Source organism: Drosophila innubila (genome assembly GCF_004354385.1).
Source record: "Drosophila innubila isolate TH190305 chromosome 3R unlocalized genomic scaffold, UK_Dinn_1.0 2_E_3R, whole genome shotgun sequence".
NCBI classification, from domain to species: Eukaryota; Metazoa; Arthropoda; class Insecta; order Diptera; family Drosophilidae; genus Drosophila; species Drosophila innubila.
The window spans coordinates 13,973,792-13,996,494 of record NW_022995380.1 but is presented as its reverse complement, the minus strand read 5'-3'; the positions used below and the strand labels follow the sequence as shown (position 1 = coordinate 13,996,494).

The 22,703-nt window shown below is 36.9% G+C and overlaps 5 protein-coding genes across 6 annotated transcripts; 3 read left to right on the top strand and 2 right to left on the bottom strand.

Moving 5' to 3' along the window:
- Positions 1–211: 211 nt before the first annotated feature.
- Positions 212–2,242, top strand: LOC117791001 (zinc finger protein with KRAB and SCAN domains 3). Its single transcript, XM_034630631.1, has 5 exons — positions 212–455; positions 521–1,419; positions 1,486–1,620; positions 1,683–1,793; positions 1,916–2,242. Exons 1-5 carry the CDS (start codon positions 309–311, stop codon positions 2,061–2,063), a joined length of 1,440 nt encoding a protein of 479 aa, XP_034486522.1. The 5' UTR covers positions 212–308; the 3' UTR covers positions 2,064–2,242.
- Positions 2,108–4,067, bottom strand: LOC117791000 (probable ribonuclease ZC3H12C). The gene is made up of 2 exons (XM_034630630.1): positions 4,034–4,067; positions 2,108–3,981 (listed from the first exon to the last, which is right to left on the bottom strand). The coding sequence occupies exon 2, from the start codon at positions 3,915–3,917 to the stop codon at positions 2,211–2,213; it is 1,707 nt and encodes a 568-aa protein (XP_034486521.1). The 5' UTR covers positions 3,918–3,981; positions 4,034–4,067; the 3' UTR covers positions 2,108–2,210.
- A 3,078-nt stretch (positions 4,068–7,145) lies between these two features.
- On the bottom strand, positions 7,146–17,610 carry LOC117791912. Its single transcript, XM_034631846.1, has 2 exons — positions 17,550–17,610; positions 7,146–7,355 (listed from the first exon to the last, which is right to left on the bottom strand). The coding sequence occupies exons 1-2, from the start codon at positions 17,608–17,610 to the stop codon at positions 7,210–7,212; spliced, it is 207 nt and encodes a 68-aa protein (XP_034487737.1). The 3' UTR covers positions 7,146–7,209.
- On the top strand, positions 8,339–10,854 carry LOC117791911 (protein I'm not dead yet 2-like). Its single transcript, XM_034631845.1, has 13 exons — positions 8,339–8,382; positions 8,443–8,572; positions 8,623–8,739; positions 8,802–8,950; positions 9,015–9,129; positions 9,195–9,250; positions 9,311–9,436; positions 9,495–9,830; positions 9,890–9,984; positions 10,037–10,123; positions 10,187–10,380; positions 10,457–10,594; positions 10,657–10,854. Exons 1-13 carry the CDS (start codon positions 8,375–8,377, stop codon positions 10,777–10,779), a joined length of 1,674 nt encoding a protein of 557 aa, XP_034487736.1. The 5' UTR covers positions 8,339–8,374; the 3' UTR covers positions 10,780–10,854.
- Positions 13,069–15,812, top strand: LOC117791910 (protein I'm not dead yet 2-like). Of its 2 annotated transcripts, XM_034631843.1 has the most exons (13): positions 13,069–13,085; positions 13,150–13,279; positions 13,332–13,448; positions 13,514–13,662; positions 13,720–13,834; positions 13,897–13,952; positions 14,010–14,135; positions 14,197–14,532; positions 14,703–14,797; positions 14,849–14,935; positions 15,239–15,432; positions 15,488–15,625; positions 15,683–15,812. In XM_034631843.1, exons 1-13 carry the CDS (start codon positions 13,078–13,080, stop codon positions 15,803–15,805), a joined length of 1,674 nt encoding a protein of 557 aa, XP_034487734.1. In that variant the 5' UTR covers positions 13,069–13,077; the 3' UTR covers positions 15,806–15,812. The 2 variants fall into 2 exon arrangements, with proteins under 2 accessions (XP_034487734.1, XP_034487735.1); XM_034631844.1 differs by lacking the exons at positions 13,069–13,085; positions 13,332–13,448; positions 13,514–13,662 and having other exon boundaries at positions 13,198–13,279.
- Positions 17,611–22,703: the final 5,093 nt, after the last annotated feature.

Genomic DNA, 22,703 nt, shown 5'->3' with positions numbered 1-22,703 from the left:
AAGTGCATTTCTAAAATCTCTTGTAATTTTATATGATTTGATAATAATTTGCGAACATTTTCTATATATTGTTTAACTATAATTCATTTATAATTTCTTTTTTTTAAATTCATATGCAATTTAGAACAATTTCTTTGCAATAATTGTGTAAAAATACCATATGCAATAGTGCTATGGTCACCCTAATCGCTGTCATTCACATAACACGAGAACAGCTTGGATTTTTACCATACTTTTTTTTAACATTTCAGCGTCGTCTTGCAATAATTTAGCAATTGTGCGTTTCTTGTGGAAATATAAGTTCAAATATGCCGACGACAACAGAAGCACCAACACAAAAGTGGATAGTATGTCGAGTATGCCTGCAGCAGCCAAAAGAATCAATGGGCAGCATTTTCAATGACGACGCTTCCAAAGACTTGACCAACATGATTCTAGAGTGCGGCGGCGTGCCCGTAAGTATTTTGTATTTTATGCAGTAGAGTGTAATATATGTTTATGCCATGTGTTACTTTTACAGATCAAGAAATTCGATCATTATCCGGATAAGATATGCGATAAATGCTTGAAGAATTTACACATTGCATTTAAATTCAGACGTGTATGCCAGAGATCGTATAAACACCTGAGACAGTTTATTGCTCCCGTTGTGGTGGAGCAGCAACAGACAGCGGAGGAAGATGCCACCACGATGGATGAGAACAATGAGCCGGCAAGCACAGAACTGGAGGAGGCTCATGCCATGACGGGAAATGAGGAGAACGAAGAGGACGACTCCAATGAGAGACTGGTGCATGTGAAGAGGGAACAAGTGGAGGAGGATGGCATTATCGAGGAGCTGTACGATGTCTACGAGCCGTATGAAGGTGACATGGTCGCCGAGCAGCCAACCACCTACGAGGAGGGACAAGCTGAGGACGGAGTCGAGGAAGATATGGGCGCAAATTCAATGTCCGGTCTATCGGCGGACATTGAGTATCTGGATCAACTGGATCAGGATCAGCTTACCGAAAGTGCACACGAGGATGACATTGAAATGCAGAATTCATCGGACGAGGAATTTCTACCGATCAAATCCCGATCTGTGTCCACGCGTTCCATTTCCACGCGCTCTGCCAGCGCCGCCGTCAAGCGACGCGTCAATCCACGCAAGGCAACTGCAGGCAAGGCCGGTGGGGCAAAGATTAAGCGAGAGTCCACCACAAAGATTATTTTAAATCCCGATGAGACCTTCACATTTGGCGAGACGATTGTACGCAAGTCGGCTGGCATTAAGACCAAAGGCGGTCACAAGATTCTCGTCGGCGACAAAAAGGAGTTCAAGTATATTTGCGACATTTGCGGCAACATGTATCCTTCTCAAAGTCGCCTCACGGAGCACATTAAAGTGCATTCCGGTGTCAAGCCACACGAATGCGAGTAAGTACTTACTGTTCCAGTTGCAAGCCAAATAGAAACGTTTTTCATATCACTTATATTTTGTAGAATTTGCGGACATTGTTTTGCCCAGGCGCAGCAATTGGCGCGCCACATGAACACGCATACGGGAAATCGTCCGTACAAGTGCAGCTATTGCCCGGCAGCCTTTGCGGATTTGTCTACCCGCAATAAGCATCATCGGTAAGTTACAAACTGACTCTATAAACATTTCTAGACTTTGTAAACAATCGTATTTGAAACAGCATTCACACTAATGAGCGTCCCTACGAGTGCGATGTGTGCCACAAGACCTTTACCTACACCAACACGCTCAAATTCCACAAGATGATACACACTGGCGAAAAGCCCCACGTGTAAGTAACAACTTGGATTAATCTCTGTAATCCATAGAGTATTCCAGTTAGCAAATATTGTAACAACTTGTTATGCATCTTCAAATTGATTTTAATTAAACTCTTTATCTCTTGTTTAATAGTTGCGACATTTGCGGCAAGGGATTCCCGCAAGCTTACAAGCTACGGAATCACAGAGTTACCCACGATCGTCGTGTGGGCGCTGGAAGGGATAATGCGGATGGATTGTTGCCCTATGATACGGCGGCCACCGTCGGTCTGGAGCTGTAAATGCGAAGGCATAAATATACATACATAAACAAATAAATATTGAATAAATTACAATACACAATTATATTGATGAACTTGAAACTGTAACAAGAAATTGAAATAATTTACGGACGTCTGTCAATCCTAAGTGTTTGCCTAAGTTATAGTCTAATTATGCGGAAATAAATTAAGTATTGCTGCACAAATTGTCTTGGCATCGGTCTCATCCGGGTACAGTTGGAGCACCGCGTGCACCTGGTGCTGGGGAAACAGGCTGCTCAAATGGTAGCGCAACAGGCGACGCTGCTCCTCCCGCGACGCTTGTGCCGTGTGCAACTCCTCGTTGATGCGTGAATCGGAGGCGGACAGGTGGGCCATATTGTGGGCGGGCATCGAGAGTGAGAGCGACAGCTTGGCAGCCTGATGTTGATCTGTTAACGGCGCCGAGGGCGTACGTTGCAGATACTGATGATGATAGCTATTGTTGCTCAGCGATTGCGATTGCGATTGCTGCTGTGGTGCACTGTACGTGGGCACAAGCAGGCGGAAGGCGGAGGATGGCGGTTGTGGCGCCTGTCGCTGCAGCTTTTTGTGGCGATTAAGCTGCTGTGGCGCCTCTGCCTCACAGCTGCTGCCACCCAGCTCCAGCTGGCTGTTAAAGGAATGACAAAGTTGCTGTTGTTGCTGCTGCTGCTGTTGTTGCTGAGAGATTTTGTCAATTGTATTCGATTTGGTGCGGGCAAGAGCCGCCAGCTTGGCATTGTTGCTGCTGCTGTTGTTGCGGTCCACCAGTTGCGGTCCACCGTTGCTGTGCAAGGGAGCACTGTGCGACACCTGGAGCGGCAGACGCTGCAGCTGCAGCGGTGCCGTCTGATGGCGAAATTTGCACTTTTGGCCATACGTGCACTTCTTGCCGTAGGGACACAACTGTTGTTGGGAGTCAGTCATCTTTTGCTGCGTCTGGGAGCGCAGGAACGAGTCCAGTGTGGGTCCGGATCTGCCCAATGGATCGTCGGGCGGCATAAAGATATCGTCAACGAAGGAGTACATCAGAAGTCGCTCCTGCACCACCTTCCTAAATTCGTTGCTCTCCAGCAGCAAATCCCGATAGTTATCGTTGGACACCACAATGCCGTCTGTTTCCACAGCCAGCTTAAGGATGAAACGATCGTCATAGCAAGACACACGTTTGCCGTCCAAGTGACGAGACGGTGTAAAGACCAGCATACGTTCCTGTTCCAGCTCATAGAGCAGCTCCTGCTCCGTTATATTATTGTTGGCCAGCTCCTTGCGCCAGTTGGGCACAAAGGCCGTAATATGACGATGACCACGTTGACGAAACCAGTCCACACAAATGCGTATTCCGCGACAACTGAAGATCGTATTGTTACCATGCGACAATGCCACATTGCTGCCATCAATGACAATGTGACGCAGCGATCCGTTGTTGCTGCAGCTGGCGGACACATAGCTGTTGTTGGTGGTGTTGTTGTTGTTGTTGTTATTGTTGTTACTGTTGGCGGTGGGTGGCGGTCGGGGTGCGTCTGCTGTTAATTTGATAAGCTCGGCCAGCAGCTCGTTCTGTTTAGCCTCCGAGCCAAGACGCGTTAGCGCCGTGTGTATTGACTGCTCGCTGTAGCCCAACTTCTGTGCGAATTCCAGATTCTTGCGTTCCGTTGTGCTCAAATCATCATCATCGCTACTTTCCTGCTGCTGTTGTTGCTGTTGTGGTTGCTGTTGTTGCGACGTCTGTGGCTTTCTCGCATACAACTTGTTGGTGCTCTGTTGTAATTGTTGTTGTTGTTGTTGCTGTAGCTGTTGGTGCTGCTGATGTTTTTGTAGCTCTGGCACTTCACAATCCATTTTAATGCGCATTTAGTTTATTGGCCGTATGGTAACCAGTGTAGCTTCCTATATTGCTGCACTGTCGTGTGCTTTCCTAAGATATTTAGCGATTTTTGCCAATTTTGCAACAAGTTCCGTCTTCTTACATTTTGTTTGTTGTTGCTAAATAGACATGTTATTAACATAACAGCAGTATAACATTAACATTGGCTGCACTCTCTTTTTAACTTTAAATAACAGTCGAAAACAAGTTAACTTCAGAAACTATTGCTCTTGGTTGATTTGCGAATAAGAAATATTAATCTACAAAAGCAATTTTTGACAAAGTCTTCTACAATTCCATTAAAATTTGTTGGCGTATTATCGATATCAGGTTGATACTTCGATAGCACAATAATCATTAGCCATTAAGTCGCTGTTGGCAACGCTGACAGGCCAACTGAATGGCGGACAATTTGAATGCAAGCTTGAAATCTACATTTAGAAAACATCAGGATATTTATGTTAACCATGCTGAAACAGATTTTTATTTTGTGTTGTACAATATATCTCATATAATTTTAACAATTTGACTACAATTCGTATATACTTATAACATTTAAGAATAGTTCTGTTTTTAACATTTATAGATCTCACTTTTAAAATAAAGTACACATTTCATATTTGTTTGCTGTTTAGTTGGTCCCTCTTTTCATTAAAAAAGAGTGCGCTGCATTCTAATTAAACTACTCATACAATACAAACATATCTGAATATTTTTCAATGTAATGCTACAATGGTCACATCTATTCGGGTATATAGATTTGTAATAGATTAAATGCATAGAATATACACGTACTTCAACCACAATAAAGTAATTCATTAATTTCGCTTCGTTTTCATTCGTTTGCCAACACATGCGGCAATTAGTGTGACAGCAACAGTAAAATAAAAAACTATAAAAATGGACGTTAATTTCGCTTTACTACGTTACGGTGTAAATTGTAAATTGTAGACGGAGCTGCTCTAAGCGTGCGTGTCAGTGTATGCATGTGTGTCAGTGTAAATGTATGAGTATGGTACATTTTAAATTGCACAATTTCATCATTTATTTCGCACGAAGCTTCTCTAAAATGTTGCAAAAAGCAAAGTGATAAGGATTTATCTCAAATGCTGCAATTCTTGACCTCGCGTGCTCAACCAATCTGCTAAGCTATATGTATGTGCTATTCTTAAGGCTGACATAAAAGTTATTGCTGCCGTTTGCGTGCTCAGAGTTTTATGTTGGATTCTTGTCTTTAACGGGTAATTAGTAAAGTTTTTAGCGATGACTTTTATATAATTTCCTTTTAAGCGTTGCAATTTTTGCTGTTTTGCTCCATAAAGAAGTAAACATTATCGGGCTACTAGCTTGTAAAATTAATTCAATTTTTGTTGTCGTCTTTCATATAAAAAATGGTATTTTAAAGATGTCGAACTTAGTTATGCAATATTTTAAGGTATACTTTCCGGAAAACACAGTGAAATCGATAAAATGTCGCTCTGAGTTATTTTACTATATATATATATTTAGGATATATTCTTTAACTTATCTGTTCCCAATATGTCGACTGTTAGAAAATTGATGAGGCCTCATCATGCTCTACCTATTTGTCAACCGATAATTTTTGGTTCAGCAAACTTTGTCATTAATCAGTTGTTTAATTTTTAAAAGCATGCGACAGGATAACGCCCACTCTTCGGTTTCGGCTTCCACTCATGTGTGTTGTCAGTTCTGTCAGCCTGTTTTGTTTTCATTTGCTTTCTTTTCATGTTGCCTGCTTTTAGGCACACAGAAACTGTTTAAGTATAGTATGTCAAGTAATTGTTTTGACAATAAAACTAATATTGACATTTGTTTTTTATTTTATAAAATAATTAAATCCAATGTTACCTAATTAATATTGTTATTCTTGCTTGTTCGAAATTCCATAAACAACCTTAAAAAAATTGGAATAATTAAAAAAAAAATAAATGGAAGTATTTTTTATTTTGTCAAAACAATTACTTGACAGACTGTGTGTTCATGCATGATTTTACATAGCCTGTTAGGTTGCTAAGCTGATTAACATTTAGTCCCAAAAAGAACTTTGCTTGTGTGTGTGTGTGTGTATGTGCGTATGTTTACTTTGGAATGTGAGCTGCCACTTGTGTGGAATACATTTATTTTCTATAGACATTTGGACAATGTGCCTATCCTTAAGTTGGGGATGCTTAACAAAGTTAGTGTTTTGTGGTCAAAGTACAAATCTTTAATGCGGTCCATTCCCACTAATTTCATGTCAAGTTGATTTGGCCATTGAATTCCCGTTGGTACACCTCGTTTTATTTTCAAACAATTGGTATGCGATGCCTTTTATTGTTTCCTTTCTATTTTTTTCTTTTTGTTTCCTTTTTAGCTTTTGTTCGTGTGCATTGCAACCAGTTTCCGTTACTGTTTTTATTATTATAGCCTTGAGCAACCAAAAAAAAAAAAAAGAGAAAACGAAAACGAAAAAAGTCACTAACTTCATTCGCCTGTCTTTCTGTCTGCCAACTTGTGAGTGGGTTGTCTTTTGGTTGGTTAAATGCTCCCACGATGTCAATACTTGAAATTGACAGCACCATCAGCAATTTCAACAGCAGGCAATATCGCAATTGTAACTTTTAGCTGGAAATGGTTTGCTTGATGAAAACATATAAAGGATTTTGCATTTCGTTTGTTGAATAAAATTATATTGAACTAAATGTCACTGAAATTAACTTTAGTTTGAACTGCATAATAACCATTATCTTGTAACTAAGAATTGAATACAGATGCACGAAAATGCCTAAAATTAACCCTTTTTGTTATTTGGAACCACTGTAAATCAGTAAAACATACACATATGTATCCCCATTTTGGCGAGCGCTCCTTTCCGCTACCTCATTCAATGAAAACCCCAATGTAGCTCAAAATGCACATGGATAAGAATAGGGAAAAACGTTTAAAAAGCGCAAAATTGCACTATTTTATATATAACTGTGTGTGCATGCGTGAGGTGTGGTTGTGTGTGTGAGAGAGTGTGTGTGTATGGTGTCCGTATATGGTGTTGGCTGAAGGCAAATATTTCTGGCTGCTGGCTTGAAAACAAACCATCGCCGCCTGCCTCATAACCCGCTTTGGCCAACTAAATCGTCAACGTCAACATTGTTGCAATGGCAGCGTTGTTGACATTTAACCTTGCAATGCAGCAGCGCCACGTTGTTTTTTATTTTCGCTCTCTTTGTTGATTTTGTATTTTTATTTTTTCTTTGTGCTATACTAAATTGAAGTGGGGTCCCGTTAGGCGTTGATAAAATATTCACGCTTCTTGTGACATTTCTCATACGCAATGTAGCACAGGGCAATGGTAATGAGTACCAAAATCGTAATGCCCATTATAATGCTGACCAATATAATCTCATCGTTGATGCTCTTGTAGGAGTGACCTGCGAAACAGAAAAAAGATAAAGAGAATCAGCTTTACAAATGCCATTGACAAATTGACTATAATTTCTTTAGCTCCCGTCTGTCTGTATAGAAGAATGTAGGGGAATGTTATACTGACCACATCTGGTGATAGAGATTCGTTTATTTTATTTGAGTGTGTTTGTGTGTGTTTTTTTTTTATTTTTTTTTGGCAATATGCATAACGCTTTGTTAGGTCTCATGCATTTTCCAGTTGTTCCTTTGGACATCAAAATGTACATTTATTGACAAAAGTAAATATATTTATATACGAATAAAAAAAGTCCGTGGATTCGCACGACGAAAACATAATCAACGGCAATAAACATAAAAAATTGAACATAAAAAGTTAAATTACATTGGAATTCGCAATTCGTTTTGATTGTAACTTATTCCAATATTTATTTATTATTATTATGATTATTTGAATTGGATACAATTTAATTTGGTTAATGCATCGTAATAATTAAATTATATATTTGCAACAGCCAATTAAGCATAACCATTAAATCCAACGATGTATTTATGATAATTATAAATTTATAATTGTAAACATGTTCGAGTAGGAGTCCTTGACAGAAATGTAGATGCACTCCTAAGCCTTCAACCCCAAGCTCGTCCTTGCTTTTATGTCAGTCTGCCAGGAAAATGCTGTAATTTCACTTTACCTTCCGCCATTGCTGTGTTGTTTTGTCCTTTTCAGGTTAAGTGATTAACAAAATTGTCAATTATGCAAAATCAGATATGCCTGTAGGTATTCTCGGAAATAATTTCATTTGCGAGATAACACAACAGTACCATAATCAGCTCATTTAAAAGGCAAACCCTTTACATTTGAATTGTAGACTTGAAAGTGGTCTAGAATTTAATATGATATTTACAAAATGTCAGAAATTATTTCAATTTGAATACACAAAGTTGGCGTACAGTGTATTTAATTCATTTCTTAAAACTACATGATAGCTTCTGAACAAAAATTTAACTTTGCTTGGATGAAGCAATGGGCGAGTATGTAAAAATCGCATCTATTCAGATCAGTTCTATTAAATCTATTTTATTCCTTTTAAGCGGAGAAAAAGTTTCGACAGGCCAAAGCCTTAAGAAATGCTGTGCGTTTCATTGGAGGGGAAAAGCGTCAATACTGATACCTCTTTTAACGCTGCCGATTCTAATCTATGGATTCTCTAAAAACTCATCAGTAAGATTGATAATATTAAAAATAAATTATTACTGATTGTATATATTTAGGAGTTCAAGTGCATGTATCTGGTTATCAATATGGCCTTATTTTGGATCACCGAATGTATTCCGCTTTATTTGACTTCAGTATTTCCAGTGATATTTTTGCCACTCTTCGGAATTTTGGTAAGTGAACTACAAGTAAAGGTCATCGCAAATCTACATAGGTAAAAATCTTATTTTTGTAGAGCTCGGAAGTTGTTTGCAGTTTCTATTTCACAGACACTCTGGTTATGTTTTTGGGTGGTCTCATAATTGCTCTGGCCATCGAATATAGCAATTTGCATCAACGCATTGCTCTGGGAACTATTCTATTAGTCGGATGCAGTCCAAGACGGTGAAGCTATCTTATATTAAAATGATCATTTTAGAATGATAAATTAATTCTGATTAATTTTCAGCTTACACTTTGGCTTAGTAATGGTCACCTGCTTCATATCGCTATGGATATCGAACTCGGCTGCCACGGCAATGATGTGCCCCATAGTAAAAGCTGTACTGAATGAAATGGAAGGTGTAAGTAATTTTAATTGTGCCACTAACTCCATGAACAGTTTAATTACAATTGAATATTTTCATAGCAAAATATATTCGCCGTTTACATGACACAAGAGGAAGAACCAGTTGAGGAGGGCGAGTGAGTAATTTATATAATGGCTGCTTATTATTATTATTAATTGCATTTGTGATTGGGCAGAAAACCACATCCTTCAATGATATCGCTGGCGTTTTATTTTGGCATTTCATATGCCTCAACCATAGGAGGATGTGGCACACTGATTGGCACGGGCACAAATCTGACATTCAAGGGTCTATATGAAACGTAAACAAGTTAATATACATATGTATGCTATCAGATAATGCAACTTAAAGCTTTGCAGACGCTTTCCTAACTCCAAGGAAAAGGTGGATTTCCCCATTTTCATGGCTTATTCAATTCCTATTGTTGTGATAGTCAATGTTATATTGCTATTCCTATCTCTGCAAATGACTCACATGGGTCTATTTCGAAAGAACAGCAAAATCGGCCAGGAAGTTAAGAAAGGTACTGAAAATCAGGGCGTAGTCAAGACTGTTGTAACGCAGCGTTATAAAGAATTGGGTCCTTGGACCTGCCACGAAATTCAGGTTGCAATCATGTTTACTCTCATGGTCGTTTTACTCTTTACTCGCAAACCTGGATTTATGACTGGCTGGGGTGATTTCCTTAATGCCAAGTAAGCACATTTTCATTTATTGATTGATTGTATTTCCTTGATTGCTGATTTCTTCTCAGAGCCATTGGCAGCTCAGCGCCTGTGTTTCTGCCACTTGCCATATTATTTGCCCTGCCCACGCAGTACACATTTTGGAAGTATTGTTGCGGCTCAGGTAAGTCCGATAATCGTAACTCAAGTTCTATATGATATCTGTTCTCAAATAGCTCCATTCACTGGACGTACCATGGATGCTTGCATCTCTTGGGTTTACATACATAAGCATACACCATGGGGTCTCTGTTTTTTACTCGGTAAGCATTAATTAAATTTAAAATAACATTTGTTCTTAAAATCACAATTTGACTTTTCTTCAGGTGGCGGCTTTGCAATCGCAGAGGGCAGCAAGGCTAGTGGAATGGCCAAAATGTTGGGTGACTCACTGTCATTTGTTTCCTCATTGCCCACCTTTCTGGTGGTGGGACTGACACTTATTGTTAGTCTTTTTTGTACGGCATTCGCTTCCAATGTTGCCATCTGTAACATTCTCATACCCATCTTCTGTGAAATGGTAATCATATGTCATATTTTTATTTTCATTTCATTTTAAGATGCTTGCCATTTTATGATCCATATTTCTTTTATAGGCTCTCGCTATTAAGGTGCATCCCTTGCTCCTGACACTGCCATCTATGTTGGCCATTAGCATGGCTTACCATCTGCCAGTCAGTACGCCTCCAAATGCAATTGTTTGTGGCTATGCTAGTATCAAGACTAAATATTTGGTAACCCTTAAATAATGTCGACTATAACCAGGTGTAGTGTTTCTAACGTGTCACCTTTGCAGGCGGTGGCTGGTATATTGCCAACCATCTGGGCCCTTGTATGTCTGTGGCTAAACGCAATGACCTGGGGATTGTTGATATACCCGGGTTGCAAGGAATTCCCATCCTGGGCTAAGGAGGAATAAAATATATATCATAAAATAAAATTGTTCTAAAATTAGGGTAATAAATGTTTCCGATTCTATTTGGCCAAAACGTAATCTAAATAATTTATTGATTTAAAATATGGGAATTTCCTATATCTGCATGTTCCAATATTTCAGCGGAAACTGTACTTAGACTTAGCTCTATAAATAGCGTTGCAGTTCATTTTGCCAGATGTTTGCTCTCTGGGTAACTTAACACATAATCGATGAAATGTTTGACTCCACAGCACATCTGGCAAATTAAAATCAAGCGTCGCCGTTTGTTGTTTGCCAGTCAACGCCGAGGGATATGTTAATTAGAGGGATTAAATTACGTTGTTAATTTGGACTCGTTTCGCCTTTTAACATCCATGTTGCTATTCGGCCTAATAAATTGAAAGCAAGTGGCGTGGTTAATGCGTATGTGTAGAATGTCTTCATCATTTAATGCCCTTAAATGTAGGCAACAGTTTCTGTTCACGGCGTATTAAAGATAGAAATGGCCGAAGCGTCAACAATTTGAAGAATTATAATTTGCATTAGGATATTCCCTTTCTACAATTTTCACAAGTTGCCAATTGTTCATTTGATATTCTATGATATTCTTTTGTAATGAATTTAAATTTGAATGCTAAACGTTATTTATCCTGCTTCTTTTTGGTTCTTGCTAGACATTTAAAACTTAGCGAAAGAAAGCCCAAAAAGAAAGTAAAACTTTGTCAAACTATGTGAAAAATGAAAGCCTTAAATAAAAGGCCAACTAAAGGCATGTAGGGGATCTGTAGTCAAGAGGGTTCGACTAGAAAATACCCTTTAACCAGGTCTGTGTTTTAAAATAAAATATTTCAATATTAATATTTTTTTTTACGAGATTTTAACTTAAGAACTCTTTTACATTTGAAAGAAAATTTTATTTAATGTTTTCCTTTAGCCCTGTATTATCATTACTGCATTAATTAGGCTTTCTTTTGTTATTTTAATGATCACATTTAAAATATTTGCTTTATGATTAAATAAAGTTTTTGGACTCTAGCTTATGAAATCATTGTGTGACTATCTTTAAGGGGTATAGCCAAAAATTCTTGACATTGTCAGCTGAATACGAAATAAATTATAGGATGTCCAAAAAGTTAAAGAGTCAAAACGAAAATCTTGCACATATTATTGCAAAAGCGTAAAATCATCACAAATATTAAAATTTTAATTTGAATTGACAAGCACGTGAATTATGAAGGTTTATGGGCATACGAGAAGCGAACGTGGAGTAATAAGGAATGTAGAGTGGGAGAACGGCGCCATTTTATGCACGACATACATACCATACATATTTTTGGGGCACGTGGCGGAGATTTCATGTATTAAATTTCGTTTATTGTTTTCCCAGTAGATAGAGTCAATAAAGCTATTTGTATTATGATTATTATGGATGTGAGCTAACTAAGTGGATGATATCTACCATAATAATAAGTTGTTCTATGTCTCTTATTCACTCTAACTTTCTCTTACTCTCTCTCTCTCTCTCTCTCTCTCTGTGTCTTTGTGTATCTGTCGACTGTCTGTCTCACAAGGTCTCGAATGGTTTGTGGCTACCATTAAAGAATTTCAGAGAATTTGCAGCATGTTTTGTTTTGATTGCTTCGAAGCAACACACAAGAATACAAATGTATATTTGTATGTGTATATATAAATATATATATATATTTTATCTGTAGACAACATAAATATATATACTCATAAAAACGCATAAATTGAGTCAAATTAAAGTACGTTATAAGTACAAGGTTTCGAAAACGATATACTCGTCGCTTATACATCAGCTTCGTTGTCAATCTCCTCCCATATTGCTTTATGCCTTTAAGCAAGGACAAAGCTTTAATTTCAGTTTGCCTCTCGATGTTGTTATTTTGCATTGTGTTGCTTTGACATTTCCATGAGAGGTGTAAAAGGAAATTGTCAATTATGTAGCTTCAAAGCATGACCGGATTCAGTATCAGACATGTTTGGGGGCATTTCCAGCAGCAATTGTAGATTTGCATAAACAAATATTTTCAAAGCTAAATAATGCAGAATCAATGAATCGCGACAAGAGTACATTAAAATATTAGAGTGTCAGTGATTTGATTTTCTTTGTATTTATGTGAAATATCTAAGTAGCCCACAAACTGGATTTCTAAACATTTTAGAATTTTCATGTTAGTAAGATAGTTGTTTTTGCATTGTTTGTATAAATTTTATAAATTTGTGGTTTTTGGCGAACCTTTTTATGTATATTTTCTATATATATATTTCAAATTTGTAATGGGCGAGTATGTGAGAAGAATATATATAGCACTAAGTTCTTCTGAAATAATAATTTTTACATGGAAACAGCACAGAGAAAATATCGACAGGGAAAAGCTTAAAAGCATGCTGTGGCTTTCATTGGCGAGGAAAAATTATATTCTTCATGCCTCTTGTGACGTTGCCGTTTTTGATATATGGACTTAAGGAAAAGAAATCTGTGAGTAAAATCCACAATATAATAATAATTATCATATCTATGCTTTAATTAGGAGTATAAATGTATTTATCTTATATTGAATATGGCTGTATTTTGGATAACAGAATGTATACCACTTTATGTTACATCCCTATTTCCCGTTGTATTTCTACCACTTTTTGGAATCTTGGTAGGTGGTGTATTATGATAGTTGAGTTGATAAGTTGATCTAATATAATCTTTCGTATTTCTAAGAGCTCGGAAACCACTTGCAGTTTATTTTTTACAAACACTTTGGTGATGTTTACGGGTGGTCTAATACTAGCACTTGCCATTGAATATAGTAATCTTCATCAGCGCATTGCTCTGGGTACCATCCTATTGGTCGGCTGTAGTCCAAGACGGTTAAATTTTACCATACTCAAGTATAAACGTACCTAATAACTTTGATAAATTTACAGTTTGCACTTTGGCTTGGTAGTGGTCACAGCTTTTTTATCGATGTGGATGTCGAATTCGGCAACAACTGCAATGATGTGCCCCATAGTTAAGGCTATTCTGAACGAGTTGGATAACGTATGTAATACAATCGTACTTTTGTTCAATCTATAACTTTATTTTATTTAAATTTATTATAGCAAAAAGTTTTTACGGTTTACAAAACACAAGAGGAGGAACCAGTAGAAGAGGGAGAGTGAGTAATCATAAAAAGTGCTAGGTTCATCGGTTGCAATTTTTAAATATTTATTAGAAAACCACATCCCTCAACTATATCGATGGCATTCTATTTTGGCGTTGCATATGCTGCCTCAATTGGTGGCTGTGGCACACTCATCGGCACTGGCACGAATCTAACATTTAAGGGCCTATATGAAACGTATGCAAGTTTAATAATACATCATATGTTATATCAGTTAATGCAATTGAAAGTTTTGCAGTCGCTTTCCTGACTCCAAGGAAGAGGTGGACTTTCCCATTTTCATGGCGTATTCAATTCCCTTGCCAGTAATTGTCAACACTTTGTTGCTCTACCTGTCGCTACAAATCACTCACATGGGTCTATTTCGGGGAAACAGCAAGATCGGCCAGGAAGTTAAGAAAGCTGCTGAAAATAAGGACGTGCTCCGTAAAATAGTCAAAGATCGTTATAAGGAATTGGGAAAGTGGAAGTGTCATGAAATTCAGGTTGCAGTGACGTTTACAGTTATGGTTTTAATACTCGTTTTTGCTAAACCTGGTTTTATGACGGGTTGGGAAGAAGCACTTAAAATGAAGTAACTAAATTCCTTATTTTATAATTTACCTGGCACCAAATCAAATGCAATTGTCGCATCTTTTTATTCTGTCTAATTCAATGTCCGATGTCCGCCATTCAGAGTTGTTATTACCTATTATTTACCTATTATTATCTATTACCCATTATTAATTTTGATGTATATTTCAGGGCCGTAAGCAGCTCGGCTATTGTCTTTTTGGCAATTGGCATTCTATTTGCCTTGCCCACGCAGTACACATTTTTGAAATATTGTTGCGGCTCCGGTAAGTATGAAAATCGAACGTCAATCTTATGATATAACCCACTGCAATCAGCTCCTTTCACTGGTCGCTCCATGGATGCCTGTATCTCATGGACGTTCATTCACAATAACATGCCCTGGGGACTCTGTTTTTTGATTGGTGAGTTTCGACTAAAAATATTTCTTTAAATTTCGTGTCAGTCGAGAAGTGTCGATAACAACGTTCAGCGAACCTGATAAAGTCATGTCCGTTTGTCAATCATTTTGCTGTACGTATGTATGAAAACCTCAGAGATTCTAAGAGCTAGAGACTTTAGAACTCGTTTCTATATTCCATTGTATTCCAAAACATATAAAGTTTGTCTTAGAATTTTCCTATAAGGGCACAACTTTAATCTTGTTAGTTGTAATTAGAATATCTTAGCCGACTATTAGTCTTAGTTTTCACTTTATTAATTCTCAGGTGGCGGCTTTGCTCTCGCAGAGGGTAGCATTAAAAGCGGATTGGCCAAAATGCTGGGCGATTCCATGTCATTTCTATCTTCATTTCCAAGTGGTTTGGTCGTGGGAATGGCCATCACGATGGGAGTAATGTGTACTGCCTTTAGTTCAAACGTAGCCGTGTGCAATATTCTCATACCCGTCTTTTGTGAAATGGTAAGCCAATGCAATGATATAAACCAAACCACATCGGCATTAACCTCTTCTACAGGCACTCGCTATAAAGGTACATCCATTACTTCTGACACTGCCGCCTACACTGGCCATGAGTTTTGCCTTCCATCTACCGGTCAGCACACCACCGAATGCTATTGCATGTAGTTATGCTGGCATCAAGACAAAGTATCTGGTAAGGATTTGATTAAATTTTCCTGTAACAGTACTTCTAACGTCTTTACTTCATCAGGCTTTGGCTGGAATATTACCTACTATTTGGGGCATAATACTTCTCTGGGTGAATGCTTTAACATGGGGATTAGTTGTCTTCCCGGGTACTAAGGAATTTCCAGAGTGGGCCAAGAATGCTTAATAGCATTCAAGAATTTATAAACAATTTAGATTTAGATCAGCCGCAGAGCATTGTTAGAAAACCAGTAAATAAATCATAAATTAATTTTATGAAGTAAATCAAAGTTGTTCATATTTAATCAAAACAGTTTTAGTTCAACTACAAACACGCCTAAAATCTTTTCATAACATAACAATTGCAATCAAATGGCTATGCATATATTTATATTCAATAATGTCCATAAATCCGACAAAAGCAAAAATCCACACACACACACAAACAAACAAACAAACAAACAAACAAGCAAAAGTAATTTCTGGCAGCATTGTATTCTTGCACTCGTAAAATATGTGCAAAATGGGTATGCCCAAAATTTGAAACTGTATGCAGCTTAGAATTCATAACAGATCAGCTTTATTTTTTTTTTAATTTAATAATGTACATATTTAATCTCCTAGTGCAGGGTATATTTTATTTGAGCTCTCTTGCCTAACACTCTCTCTTGTTTTATGCTCATTTTGTGCTGTTTACTAGCACTGCCTCACCACCATTAAGCTTACTTTAACAAGTCCTCTTTTTCTTCCTGCCACTCCACTTGGAATTAGTTTGACTTGACAGGTTGTCTTAGAGCGGGATTTTCGACACAGTTTGACATTGTTATAAGCATATATATACTAGCAGGATCACAATACATAATTTACGCACAATTTGTGGCAATCAAAAACTATGATAAACCTTTTGAAATACACAGACCACAGTGGGTGCCATCAGGGCTTAGTTTTGTGGGACAACAAAAAGTTAAAGTCTAAGTAAAAATTGCCAGCGGGTGGGAGTCATTCCCAGAGTGTTCGTGAGGGCATAAGCTCACTTAGGGTCATTTGGAGCCAAAGGAAACAAAACTTTATGCAAACACTGCAAAAAGTCGTCTGCCAGCAGATTCTTGATGCTCGGCACTCGACACTCGGCTTTCGCTCAGTCTGAAGTTCATTCACACAAACACATATTATGTATGCGTTTATCTCAGAGTACGAGTATGTTACGAATTTATGGTGCTTCTAGGTTTCACTTTTATGTTTCGACTAGTTCTGAATCTGAAAATCCATTTCCATCCAAGGGTAAATGATATCAAGTACACAAAAGACACATAAAGCGTACACAAATCCCAAATACAGACAGACACCCTGTATTTTTCACGCATGCATATAAACAAAATTCAACTCACACGCACAGTTACCAGTAAATTTACTTACATAAACGTGGAACGTAAAGAAACTGAGATGTAATAAAAACACTTCTGGGGAAGTGGCCAAAAATAAAAAATGAAATAGGAATACATAAAAGATTGCTTTTCAACGCCGATTACTGCAAAGCGGGCGACAAGAACGACCACGTTGACTTTAAATAAAGGGAGAGTGGAGGACATAACTAGCAAGTGATTATCTGCTGAAATTACGTGTTGTTAAACAAATGTAAATAACAAAGCTTAGAGCATCCAAATATTTGGAGAGCATTCGATTGGACAGTTCTAGGTTTTAGTTCGGTCCTTGGCTTAGTTTTATCTACACAAATTATTTTATTTTTTTAACATATCTAATTAATTGTATTATTATTGTAGTACTATTTCTTTTGGCAATTTTTAGAAAAAGCTTTGCATTTTTGTAAATATTTGTTTACATGACACCACAGTGGCTGCTAATAAAGTTGCCAAACCTTTTGTGCACTCGCCTGTAAATGTATTGTGTATGTGAGTGTGTGTAATACATACTGCTGTAATAATTGTTATCCGAATAACCGTATTTTCCTGCTGTCCTTCCGCCGCCAGCCATTTTGTTTGATTGCCTTGTACCGTTGCTGCGAGTTGGTAATGCAACTTCCTGTTAACCTCCTTGTTGCTCCAATACGGTAAAATATGAGGACTCAACGTGATTGTATTTTTTACTGTTATGTTATGTTATAAATACGCTGGGCTGTGGAGTAAGAGAAATAAACAAGTAGATCTTATTGGAATAATGTTCAAGACTTTCTGAATAAATGTAAACGACTTTCAGAAGTCTCAAGAGTTGCTATGCATGTGCTTGTAGGTCTTAGTTCAATTAGAAATCATAAAATCATAACACAAAATGTTAACGAACGGCGCAAACAGTAAAAGGCGCAGCGTCACGTTACGTATACGCAGCGTCAGCCGCGTTTTAATTATGCCGCACACCCGAGCACACACACATATGCACTGATTACCAGCTTGTCGTGTAATTATGCATATAATTAATATTCATGTACATATTTAATATTAACAAAATTGCTGGCACTTTGAGCGTATAATCAGCTGAGACGAGAATGGCAACAACTGGAGGTAAGTACATCAACAAGAAATGGAGCAGACGACCACGTGACGTCGTGCTGTTGTCGCAACAACAACAACTACAACAACAACAACAGCAATAATATTGTGTTCAATTAGTGTAATTAGTGTATAAGTAGCTCCCATATTTCTTGTCTTTAAGTGTGTGAGTGTGTGCTGTAAGGAACGATGTACACCTAAAGTGCTGTTTGGGGCCTGTTTCAAGGTGCGAGCTTATAAAGCCATCTTCTGAATTGCATTTCCAGTGCACTTCATTTGAGCCAGCATTTATTCACATGCCTGCAGCGTGGCACGCTTAATGAGTGGCAGCCATCCTTGCTTGTCGTTGCCTCGCTGTGCATGTCCAATGCAACCACTCTCAAATTGCATTTCGACTACGTGGAATGTCAGAACATATTGCCGCAAACGTGGCATGTGGGTTGGCAACCAGACAGCTTCTTGCAACGCAACGGAATACTTACATTAAGAATATTTCCAGCTGCCAGTCGAAGGAGAAAACTTCTTTTAACCCATATGCCTATTAAAATAAGTAGAATCTTGTTTTAACTACCTTCTAAATTCAGCTGTGCTTCCTCAAATTTCTTACCTCTTTTAATGTAATAAAATAATAAATAATCAAGCGTATTTCGTGTGTATTTGGTTTGCCAATTAAACTGGTATAAATAATAAATTCCTTAATTAATCGTGGTAACTGTTAAGTTTGTATATAATCCTCTTATTGGTTTCGAAGTTAAACAAAGTTTTCCCTTGGTCTCGATAGAAATCAAAAAGTAAAAGTTTTACTATGAAAATTAATTGCCCCATTTATTATCGCTTGAATGGGCGGTTAAGAAATGCCCACAAATCCTATAAACTTCTGAGAATTTGACTTAAATACCCCAAACTAAAAGCTGAATAATGGAAAGCAGTTTAAGAGCCAAGCAATGTGTTTATGTATATCGAAAAGTTGATATTTAACTTATTTACAATTTTTGCACGTATTTGAGCAAACTCAATTACAAACACAAAGTCAAATCTTTGTCTTACACTTTGATGTACATGTATTGGCAGGCAGAAAAACAAATTCTAATAAAACTTTGTCCTTAATGGCAAAAACTGTAAACATGATCGAAAAACACTTGACAGCATTCTCTAAAATTTTTGAATATCAATGTAACAAAAGCATAAAATTCCAAACAAAATAATAAATAACAAATTCTTAGCAAAACATATTAAATACAGCTTATAAATATTTAAGATTAAAGTTATATGTGGGGATTTGCTTCATTTTAATTGTTCCGCAAAGTAATTATTGAAATGAAACTCTCGCGCTGCATTAAAAAACATTGTTAAAAGCTTTAACAAAAGTTTTTAGCATGCGTATCACACGAAACAACGCTTGGAGTTTCCCACGGATGCGTATTTTGACAGCTGTGTCATTCGTGGGTCCAAGGCCCATGCCATAATACTCATCAGTGGCTTTAATCTGGTCCACTTGTTATCCTTCGCTCTCTAGTCCTTGGGAGCAGTTCAAATGAATGTTCGAGTCTCTTGCCGGAAACCAGATAAAAATAGTTTGGTTTGGCTTTGGCAATTTGATGGTTGGTATAATAGCAATGTTGGAGTGTACCACCTGTTTGTGGTTGAGGTGTGAAACTTATACAAATACTCGTACTTGTGCTTATGACCATGTTAGACATAGAAATGTTGGTTTTCCATTGACTCCCGACTCTACATTCTCATATAACGCCCACATAATGTACCGCAAAAAAAAAAAAACAAATAAAAGGATGTCTCAACTGAAAAATATCCTGCATTCACAAATTTTATATGAGGCTGTTTTGAAAGTTTCCGATATTGAAGAAAAAGAAAGAAGGAATAAGTGTCATTAGAGACAGATGAAAGCTATGAAAACTTATCTTTTTCAAAGTATGATAAACACAAAATATTCATATACTTTATTTTATTATCTGAAGGCCATGCTAAGTTCTTAGTTTATAACTTCAATGTAACTTTTAATAATAATAATAATAACTTTATTTTATATCAGAGTCACACCAGCTTTCAGCTGCCTGGTATGCTAATATACCCATCCACTGCTCCGATGAAGGGTATAAAAATAGCACTAAAATTGTCGCCTGTTGTTTTGTTTCTATTGGGTAAGAAGTGTGTGTATCTGTGTGTAAGTATGTGTCTGTTATCTATGTCCGTGTGGCTTCAACAACATCCTTTTCCGTATCCATATTCACATCCACATTCACATCCTCAGCCAGATCCATTAGGATGGGCATGATGGTATTTGTGCACGAGTGGCCCATTGTCTAAATTATTTCTATGACGAGAATTTTCCATTTTCCGTTGATGTTGCGTGCTGGGTGCCTGGCAACGGTAACCTCCACAAAACGACACCAGCATGCAAAAACAATGCATCAATTTGAAGACGCACGTTTCCCTTCATGTTTTTCTTCAGCAGTGATTCCTCCTGATTGCCCCAATTGTAAGTCAAGTCATTTCCACACGGCAACAGCAACAGTAATGGGCAACACACACTCACGCACACACACACACACACACACACACACACACACAAATGTACGTGTGTGTATACATGTTTGATTATGTATTTGTGTAAGGGTAATTGAAGTATTAATGGCTTCTCTGTTTATATATCGATTTTATTTTAAAAGCACTTTTAATTGCTAACTCTTATAAATGTGAATTAAATTAATATAAAAGTGTCACAAAATTGCCTATTTATATTTATTAAAGCTGTTCTTTAGTTCTTTAGGGCCCATATTTTTCAACATAGACGAATACGAATGATTGTTGTGCATAATAAATCATTCACTTGTCAAGCTGGAAATTCAAATATAATTAATGTAAGCTGCCAACTGCCCAGAGGTCTCACCTATGACTTGATCCACAAACTTATCCCAATTCACATATTTATGAGCATGATAAGCTCTCTCATAGTCAAATACATACTCATACACACCTATTTCCACACTATGGCTGCTAATCTTCTGTATACACATGAGATTTTCAACTTTTCGAGCTGCCAGTTAGGATTACTGCCTGTTCTCAGGACTGAGGTGCTTATTAATTATTTGCCACTTTAAAAAGCTGTTGGGCAAACACAAATTTAAACCCCTTTTAAGATATTTATGCTAATGCAACGCACTAAAAATTAAGTCATAAACTTACTCTAACATTTATGCCAACTCTTAAGTATCGCATTAAATCTGAGAGGCGTGTATTAAATTTAATGCAATAACTACAGCTAACACTTAAAATAATTGTTCATAATAAAAAAACAAGCAGATGATTGGATGCACTTTACTTTGCTTTTTATAGCATACACGTATGTATATGAAAAATAGACATAAAGTGTAAAAAGAAAATAAGAAATAACTCTTAGCATTTGAGTGCTGATGATTAGTCGAGAGTATTCTTAATTAATCTTCTCGAATTGTAGACAGACAGATGGTCTAAGGATGCATGTGTATATATAAAAAAGTTCAATGCTCATTTCTTTTTGCATTAACTACTTATATCATTAGCATTAATTTTATTTTTTTTATTATTGCCATCGACGGTTTCATTATTGTTAATAATATCTCTAGAATTACGCAATTACTCTTAGCTTAGTCACAAGTAAGAATTTTGAACCTAAAATATCGTTGACTCTCACTTAAATAACTTATAACTCAACTGCCGCAATAACAAATGTAAACTTTTCCAATATATCCAAGTTATTATTATGAAAATTGAATCAAATGCCTTGACAACAAAATTTAGAAGTATTTTGAAACGAAAGCAGACAATGTGTTTATAAGCTTTGGTTCAAAATAGGGGGCTCGGGGGCACAATTTTGTATTGAAAATCATAAAAAGCAAAAATTTTTCATTCAAACGTAATGTCTTATTCATAATATGCAAAAGAGGTGCAATAAAAATAACTGTAAATGCTTTAAACTTTTCTCAAATTAAGCGTTGATGCTAAAATATTTTAAACTCGTAAAAATTTAAAACAAGTAGGAGTTAGAGTGCACGACATAGATATACCCCGTAATCGAATGAAGGTTTAGGTTTATTTTTTCCCTGGGATCTCTACAATTGAGTTGTATGACTTCTATAATAATATCTAGTGATGTAAATCTTATCTGTGAATTAAGCTAAAAATCAAAATGTAAGAAAAATAAAAAAACGGGATCAAAAATTTTAAATTAAGAATTTTTCTTCTGTGTATGCATAAGTCTACCCATTCTACTTACTTTACAGGTTACATCATACATTTATGTTAAATGTATTGGCAAATATTGTGGTAAATGCGTAAAAAGCGATTCCACGTTTTTATGGAAAGAGAAGGAAGAACGCAATCTTATTTACTTACCGGAAACTGGCCCTAAAGGAATAAAAATATAAATTGTATTTCGCCCGAAGTAAGAAACAATTCGGCTTGGTGAAAGTGGTTGACTTAAAATATCCTTTACATTAACACCATAGAGAGACATTTTTGAATGAAATATAGGCAGAATCTGTTGGTTAAGGCTCCACTGGACGGCCTAAATTGTAATGATGT